The sequence below is a fragment of the Larus michahellis genome, chromosome 7, assembly GCF_964199755.1.
Source record: "Larus michahellis chromosome 7, bLarMic1.1, whole genome shotgun sequence".
NCBI classification, from domain to species: Eukaryota; Metazoa; Chordata; class Aves; order Charadriiformes; family Laridae; genus Larus; species Larus michahellis.
The window spans coordinates 12,521,376-12,529,065 of record NC_133902.1 but is presented as its reverse complement, the minus strand read 5'-3'; the positions used below and the strand labels follow the sequence as shown (position 1 = coordinate 12,529,065).

Here is a 7,690-nt window from a genome sequence, read left to right as displayed (position 1 = left end):
GAGTCTAACCAAAATGCTCATTTCAGGTGCTTTGCAGAGGTCCAGCGCTCAGCTCCTGGCAGCCCGGGAGCAATGAATCACTTGGGCAGCGTGGGCTGGGAGATGCGGTGTGTGTGTGTGTGGGCGAGCGAGCTGGCAGGGAAGAGGTTGCCGAGCCAGCCCGAGCGGAGGCAGCAGGTTCCTGCGAGCACCACGAGCTGCTGCAGGCAGAGGAGGTGCAGCTCTGAGAGACCACCGACATTCAGCCCATTGGCCTCGCCGTCCTGGCTCTAATGCACTCGCACGGCGGCTTCCACCGATCGTTAGCTCCGTACAACCCAGAGTGGCTGCACGTCATGGCAAAGGGTGAGGTCCCTGGGGTTTTACAAGCCCCCTCGCTTTCCCCGAGAGGCGCAGTGACAACACACGCTGCTCCCTGGGGACAATGTCCTAAGCTGAGCTCCCAGTGCTGGGCAGCGACCGCGTTACTGCGGGACTGTGGCTTCTCGGGGGAGAGACAGAACCACCGTGCCCACAGACCCACAGCCAGAGCTGTCTGAACAAGTCAGCCCTGCCCAGGGCCCTCGTCACTTCCTCTGCACTTTGGGGCCAGGGGACAAGGTGGCCTGGGAGTGGGGAAGGGATCCTGACGTGCCTCCAGCTTTGGAGCAGCTCCAGCATGGCCATCCCCATCCAGGGAGCCAGGGAAGGTGGGGACACAAGCCGGGAAACAGATAGGGAGCGAAAGGTGCCGTGAAATGCAGCGGAAAATGGAGATGTGCCTTGGGTCCCCCTCCAGCAGCTTCACCCCAAGGCTGTCACCGGGCTCCGGCCGCGCTCCACAAAGCCGTGCTGCCACCCCGTGGCACCCGGAGGGTGAGGCTGTGAGGGCTGGGCACGGCCAGGGTGTCTGTCCCCTGTCATCCCCGCCATCCTTCCAACCCGGCGGCAGCCAAAACCTCATTCCCCCAGAGCCATCTCCCTCCAGCCGGAGGAAGAGCTGCCCAGCTCATCCTCCCTGACCCTTTTCAACCTGAACCTCGTCAGGTCTTTGCCAGCCTCACGCGGCTGCCCAAGCTGCAGCTTTCCAGGACTGTTCCCCAGGGGACAAAGGCATCCCAGGGAAACCCCAGCTCAGCCAGGAGGAAACCAGCCTTCAGGGCCTGCAGGTCCGTGCCCAAGATGTCCAAACGTGAGCACCCTGGAGAGTCACGCCACGGGCTGCTGGGACAGTCACACCGTTTACCCGCAGACCTGACCTGCCAGGCATTTCCGAGGCACATCTCCTGCCCAGTCTCTGCAATCAAGCAAGCCCGAGGGATAATTATCAGGTAACTCAAGTGCTTCGGACGTTCACCAGGATGTGTAAAAGCCACAGCCAACTCCTTCCTCTGCCCAAGGACATGAACCTGCTGCTCCATCTTCCCAAGGGGAGCCTCTAGCCCCCAGGTTAGGGGCCAAAGCACTCTCAGCTCTTCCCACAAAAGGCGATCTCCACCCAGAGGCGTCTGCTGGAGCCCAGAGCCCATCCCCAACTTGACTTGGCCTGGTCTGCACCCAGCAAATACTCTTGACTTCAGCATCGTGTCTGCAAGTCCCCAACCAAAGCATGGCTGAAGATGCTTTTCTCCGCGGTGTTTCACCTCCACTAATGCTGCAGCCCCGTGCAGTCCCCCCCCTCCGTGCTCTCAGCAGGCTTCTCCAGCCACAGGTCTGCTCTGACACCCCGCAGGAAGCCGCGCTCTGGCTGACCCGCAGCACTCGGGACTCTTTTTCAGGGCCAGCCCTACAAAGCAGAGCAGGGCAGAGAGCACCCGACAGCGTCACTCCCCAACAGCGATGCACTCCCTTTGCTGCAGCCGCTTTCGCACCAGATCAAATGCAGTTTCCAGGCTGTACCCATTTTCTACTATTTGTCTAAAGAAAACAAAAATTGGGCTTTCCAGCTACAGAATCATCTCAGAAAAACAAAAAAAAAAAAAAAATGCTTATTTCACAGGGCTACTAATCTAGGATTCTGCCCTTGGACAAGGTACCTTTGCGATTGGTGGCTGCTGCTGAACAGGAACAAAAGAAATTAAGCAGGAGCCATCAGCTGAGGAGACCAAATCTCTCAGGAGCCCACACAACGCAGACACTACCTGAGCTGACACTCACGACGTGCACAGTGACAGCCAGACCTCTGCAGACATGAGGCTGGATGGGCGTTTCCACCCCTCGCTTGTCCTCCGCAAGGCCCACAACCCCACCAGCAACGGGCTCATCTCGCTCTGCCTGTCCTGCAGGCCGGCAACGATCACTTGAAGGTCCTTCAAGCCTGCTTCCATGACCCTGTAGGCCCAGGGCACCATGACTTCCAGGTAACTACCTCCAGATGAAATACTTAACACCACCTTACCTGTCCCATCCAGCCATGAGCTGTAAGGCACAAGTCGCCAGTCTGCTTTTTCCCCTACAGCAAAGGGCACCCCAATTCAGCGAGGGCAGGGTCCCCTTTCGAGGCAGGAATGCGGTCCATGGCATAAGAAGTGATGGCAATCATTGGTCCGGTTTTGCAGGCGGGGGAGCTGAGTGTGAAACCCCTCACCACGCCATCCACCCCCTGCAGCGGGTGAAACGAGTGACTGCGCATACAAGTTGGACTCCACTCCCACCAAGGAGCACGTTTTATTGAAATATTTACACGGCTATCCCTTATCCCAGCTCTCCCCTTTTCCACACCGACTGTAAAAAAGCTCGGGCATCACCATCAAACACCCCATTCCCAGACCTGCTCCCACCCTCCCCCTTGTCAAGGCTCAAAAAGGTTTCTATGGTCCGTGTGGGCAGAGTCCAGAGGTTCCGAGACAGAGGAGCCGAGCCCGCAAGCTCCCTCCAAGTCCAGGCTCGCCTTCCCACACGCTAAAGCTAAAAGGTTTTGGAGCAGTGCCCTGCGTACCCGCTGCCTCTCCCAACGCAGCACCGGGAAACCCTCCAGGCAGCACAAGAGCCCCTTAGGTTTTTATAGCTGTGTCTCGGGACTTGTACGCCACGCCGCGGCTCTTCAGCTCTCGGACGATGCCTGCAGCAAGGAGACAAACACATTTCAGTATTCTCTAGGGATGAGGAGCCCTGAAAAAATCCCGTTGCTCTGTCACGGAGCCTTCATTGCAGAGATCAAGAACTGGACAATCATCATCTTCATTTCTTCTAGAATTGTTAAGTGTTCCCTCTTCTAGTTTAAATGCCTAAACAGAGCTCCCAAACATCAACTCGTGGTTTGCCTTGGCAAAGACCAAGGTAGAGACTTCATTTACATTATTTCCTACCTGAAAATGTTTGAATATTACAGCTGTATTGAACTGGTCAAGCTATCAGGGGTACTTCTTAAATCCTTCAGTCACTTCTGTGACATGCCTGCACATCCAACCTTCTCAGTAACCCTTGAAGAACAGGGACAGCAGAAGAGCACTGTGGTGTTCAGCCCGGCTCTCACCAGCACCAGGGACAGCCAAATGACAGCTTGCGAGGCCCTGAGTGCAGCCTGCTGGTTACCGCGCTCCCCAGCCCTCTCACTCCTCCCCGTGACGCGAGGACGGGCTGAGTGAGGCCAAAGATGGCCTATCCCACCTGCACTTCCTCCACCAGCTGCCCTGTGCTCCCTGCCAGCACCTGCATCCAGCCGACGCCACCACCTGCTGCACCCCCCCGCTTATTTCGGATGCACCCAAAGCCGTACCTGCAGCCCTCGGCTTCAAGCCTTGTGATGTTCCAGCTTTTTCCCAATGCGGATGGCGGAGCTTGTGTCAGAAATAAGGATTCTGGGATTCCAGACACAAGCACAGCTTTCCCCTTGGGATACGAGACTGCAGCGCCCCTGGGAAGCGGCACAGGTCGGGAGTCTGCTCTGGGGCTCTGTGCCGGGCAGGGGCTCTCAGCTAGACGGATGATGCAGCTTCTGCGTTACAAAGATGAGGCCAAACCCTCTACACCTCCACGCTGTTTATACAGCCACAAAACCCACCTTAACGTAAGCCCTCAGCGCAGCATGATGATGGAAAGGGGCATCTGCTCACCGAGCCTGCTGTAAGAGCACCCCCTCCTGCAAATCTATTTTCTAGGGACAAACCTTCGTGTTTCCCTGTAGCAGAAATGCACCCACTTTCTGGGGTCACCCTTTAATCACAGTTTGTCCCTCCGATGGCCTGCCTGGTATCACAGGTTTTAGTCAGCAGCATCTTCAGTATCAACTTCTGTCAGGCAGAGCGCTGAATGACTGCGGGTTGAAAACCTGTCTGCAGAACCCTGAAACCGCCCTCCCGTTCAGCATCTCCTTCTTGCTCTCACCTTGCTAATCCCACTGGTTTGGTACCACGTGCGCTCTGTTCACAAGACACACTGTTCTCTGAACCCCCGAATCCCAATCTATCACATGGGTACAGCGCAACGCTGTACCAGTTTGTCACCTCGGCAAGACGGCCACAGCCCCAACACCTAATATACAGAATAATCTCGCAGCTGCCATCTGCGCAGAAGCCTCCCCTCACACAAGCCGGCAGCATTACCTTGGGGCAGGCGGCCAGTCACAGATACTGCATAGACACCCGGCTTGAAGTTACCTGGGGGAAAGAAAACACTGAGTTACCCCTCCCAGGTGGGTGAGCATCCCTGCCCCCCTCCGCAGGTGCCCCCATCGGGAGCAGAAACTCCCTCGGCAGCCCGAACAGCAACTCCCACTGCCCCAGAGAAGGGCTTCCTGGAGAAAAGGCATCTCCAGCTCTCAAACTGGCTGGGAAAAGCCACTCACTGATTCGCTGCCACTTGGAGACCCAGCTGTCCTCAGGGCTCATCATGGCAATGATTCTGTAGTCAAAAGAAGGGTTAACAGTCACAAAAACTCTCATTTTCAAAACCAGGTGGACTTGTATAGTTGATGAATGGGGGACAGGTCAGGATGGCCCCAGGGGCAGAAGCCTGTCCCCAGGTCATTAGACCTGGATAGCCCCAGACTGCTCTCAAACAAAGACAATAGGTGTCTGCAGATAAGAGAATGGTAAATTTCTGCCTCCATAAGTAAAGTTAGGAGAAAGGCATGACTGACTCACCATTCACTGTGTCTTCTTTGTTATTATCTTTGTTGGTGACATGGACAGTGGGAAACTGGAGACATCAAGCTGTGTGGCCAAAGGGATGCCATCCAGAGGGACCTGGACAGGCTGGAGAGGTGGGACCATGCCAACCTCATGAAGTTCAGCCAGGCCAAGTGCAAGGTCCTGCCCCTGGGTTGGGGCAATTCCAAGCACAAATCCAGGCTGGGCAGAGAACAGATGGAGAGCAGCCCTGAGGAGAAGGACCTGGGGGTGCTGGTGGACGAGAAGCTCGACGTGATCCAGCAATGTGCACTCACAGCTCAGAAACCCCCCGCAGCCTGGGGCTGCATCCCCAGCAGCGTGGGCAGCAGGGCAAGGGGGGGATTCTGCCCCTCTGCTCCACTCTGTGAGACCCCCCTACAGTGCTGCCTCCAGCTCTGGGGCACCAACAGCAGAAGGACACGGAGATGTTGGAGCGGGGCCAGAGGAGGCCCCTGAGATGCTGGGGGGGCTGGAGCCCCTCTGCTGTGAGGACAGGCTGAGAGAGCTGGGCGGGTTCAGCCTGGAGAAGAGAAGGCTCCGGGGAGACCTTCCAGCCCCTTCCAGTCCCTAAAGGGGCTCCAGGAAAGCTGGGGAGGGACTCTGGATCAGGGAGGGGAGCCATGGGACGAGGGGGAACGGCTTCAAACTGAAAGAGGGGAGACTTAGATGAGATCTGGGGAAAAAAACTCTTTGCTGTGAGGGTGGTGAGCCCCTGGCCCAGGTTGCCCAGAGAAGCTGTGGCTGCCCCATCCCTGGAGGGGTTCAAGGCCAGGTTGGAAGGGGCTTGGAGCAACCTGGGCTGGTGGCAGGTGTCCCTGCCCAGGGACTGGATGGTCTTCAAGGTCCCTTCCAACACAAATCGTTCAATGATTCTGTGACTATTTGGTACATAAAGACCCGGCTCACTCCTCAAAAGGCACGCTATCTAACTTTGTGGAGTCACCACCCAGCGCCCACCTCAGCGCAGACAGGCCGTAAGCAAACGCCTCGGCTCTGTGTGCTGCCCGGTTGGGTGACACCAGCCCCGCGGAGGAATGGCTGCCAGGGGAACGCTCCCCGGCCAGGCGCCACCGCGGCGTCCCCAAGCCCCACTCACCCGTCGAAGGAGGAGCTGGTGCAGTCGTAGACCATCTCCCGGTTGCCCTTCATCTGCAGGTAGGCATCGCAGTTGTCGCACCCGTCGTACTCGAACTGGTCGATGGTCTGGGGGGGGGGGCGGGGAACGGGGACAGAGGCGTCAGCACAGGGATGGGGGAGAAGGGACGGGACGGGAGACCCGGGAAAGGCCCGAGGGCCGGGACGAGCGGCAGAAGCGGGGGAGAAAGGCCGGCCGCCGGTCGCACCTTGACGAGGGAGCAGAGGAGACAGGCGCGGAGGTGCCGCAGATCCTTGGGGACGGTCTCCAGCGCCATCTTGCCGTCGCCGCGCAGGCGCAGAGCGGAACCGGGCCTGACAATGGCGGAGGCTTGGCTCTGTGAGGGCCCGCTCTTGTACCCGGGGGAGGGCGGCAGAGAGCCGCCGAGAACCGGTCTCAGGACTCCAGGCACGGCCAGAAACGACATAACGACACGGCCTCGGCCACCGATCCGGCCCCGGCTGCGGCCACCGGCTGCGGCCCCGGGGCCCCGGGGCCGCAGCCGGTGGCCGCAGCCGGGGCCAAAATCCAAACTATTTATTTCCACGACATTTATAACAGAGCCACAGCCCTCATGGCTCGGTACAAGGAAGAAAAAAGGCCAGCAGACCGGATAGGTGGATAAATATATTAGTAAATAAATATATTTCTGAGCACATCAGCATATTCACACATCTTTTGTTTCTATCCGACATAAATACACAGTTTTGCATATATATAAAATGTATTCTTCCTCTTTTTTCTTTCTTTCTTTTTTTTTTTTTTTTGGTGGGTCATAATTTATTCCCAAGCCCCGAGAGCCAGGACAGACTCGGGAAAAAAAAACAAAACGAAAAAAAACAAAAAACAAAACAAAAACCAACAACAAAAAAACAAACCGATATTCACATTTCAAAAGGATCTGAACATTATAAAAGGGAGAGCAGAGGCTCCGTGCGGGAAGGGAAGAGGTCCATCCAGCCCGGCCTGGGTCCTGGGAAGACGGTGTTCCCCGGGGAAGGGCTGGGGCTTCGGTTTCGGAGAGAGAGAGAGGGAGTTTGGGATGCTCTGGCTTCCATCAGTTTTCACATGGGACCTTGGACGCAACGAAGGAAAACGAGCTCCGCTTCATTGCAGTGATGCTGAAGAAATCCGGCAAGGGAGCCCAAGGGTACTGAGCGCTCAAAAGCATCGCCCAGAAGCGAGAGGTGCAGGACCAGAGAGGAGCCGTTCCCCATTTTCTCATTTCTTCCCTTCCAGGCAGCCAAGGATGGTAGTCCATCTGCTGAAGAGGATCTTAACAACCACCTTCCCAGAGAGTTCCTCCCTCTCCTCCCACCTGAGAACCCACCGAGGCAGACCTGCACGCTCTCACTCGGCTCAGCAAGCCATGGGGAGGGAGCCCGGCATCTAGGATGGCCGTTATCTAGATGAAAAGGAGCAGCAGCATAACATCAGGAAAAGAAAACACTTTAAAGCAGGCATT

General features: G+C 56.9%; 1 protein-coding gene across 3 annotated transcripts; it reads right to left on the bottom strand.

Annotated features, from left to right (window-relative positions):
• Positions 1-2,616: 2,616 nt before the first annotated feature.
• Positions 2,617-6,580, bottom strand: SUPT4H1 (SPT4 homolog, DSIF elongation factor subunit). 3 transcript variants are annotated; one of them, XR_012588359.1, is made up of 6 exons: positions 6,434-6,538; positions 6,187-6,293; positions 4,766-4,821; positions 4,524-4,577; positions 3,698-3,916; positions 2,617-3,040 (listed from the first exon to the last, which is right to left on the bottom strand). XR_012588359.1 is itself a non-coding variant. In XM_074594895.1 (5 exons), the coding sequence occupies exons 1-5, from the start codon at positions 6,500-6,502 to the stop codon at positions 2,973-2,975; spliced, it is 354 nt and encodes a 117-aa protein (XP_074450996.1). In that variant the 5' UTR covers positions 6,503-6,580; the 3' UTR covers positions 2,617-2,972. The 3 variants fall into 3 exon arrangements, 2 of the variants coding, with proteins under 2 accessions (XP_074450996.1, XP_074450995.1); XM_074594895.1 differs by lacking the exon at positions 3,698-3,916 and having other exon boundaries at positions 6,434-6,580; XM_074594894.1 differs by lacking the exons at positions 2,617-3,040; positions 3,698-3,916 and having other exon boundaries at positions 4,307-4,577.
• Positions 6,581-7,690: the final 1,110 nt, after the last annotated feature.

Excerpts from the sequence above, each read along its gene's own strand:
- SUPT4H1 (XM_074594894.1), bottom strand. The coding sequence starts at position 6,502 with ATGGCGCTGGAGACCGTCCCCAAGGATCTGCGGCACCTCCGCGCCTGT. Across the intron at positions 6,294-6,433 it reads TCCTCTGCTCCCTCGTCAAG|ACCATCGACCAGTTCGAGTA; the intron begins GTGCGACCGGCG and ends CCCCCCCCCCAG. Across the intron at positions 4,578-4,765 it reads CTCCAAGTGGCAGCGAATCA|GTAACTTCAAGCCGGGTGTC; the intron begins GTGAGTGGCTTT and ends TCTTTCCCCCAG.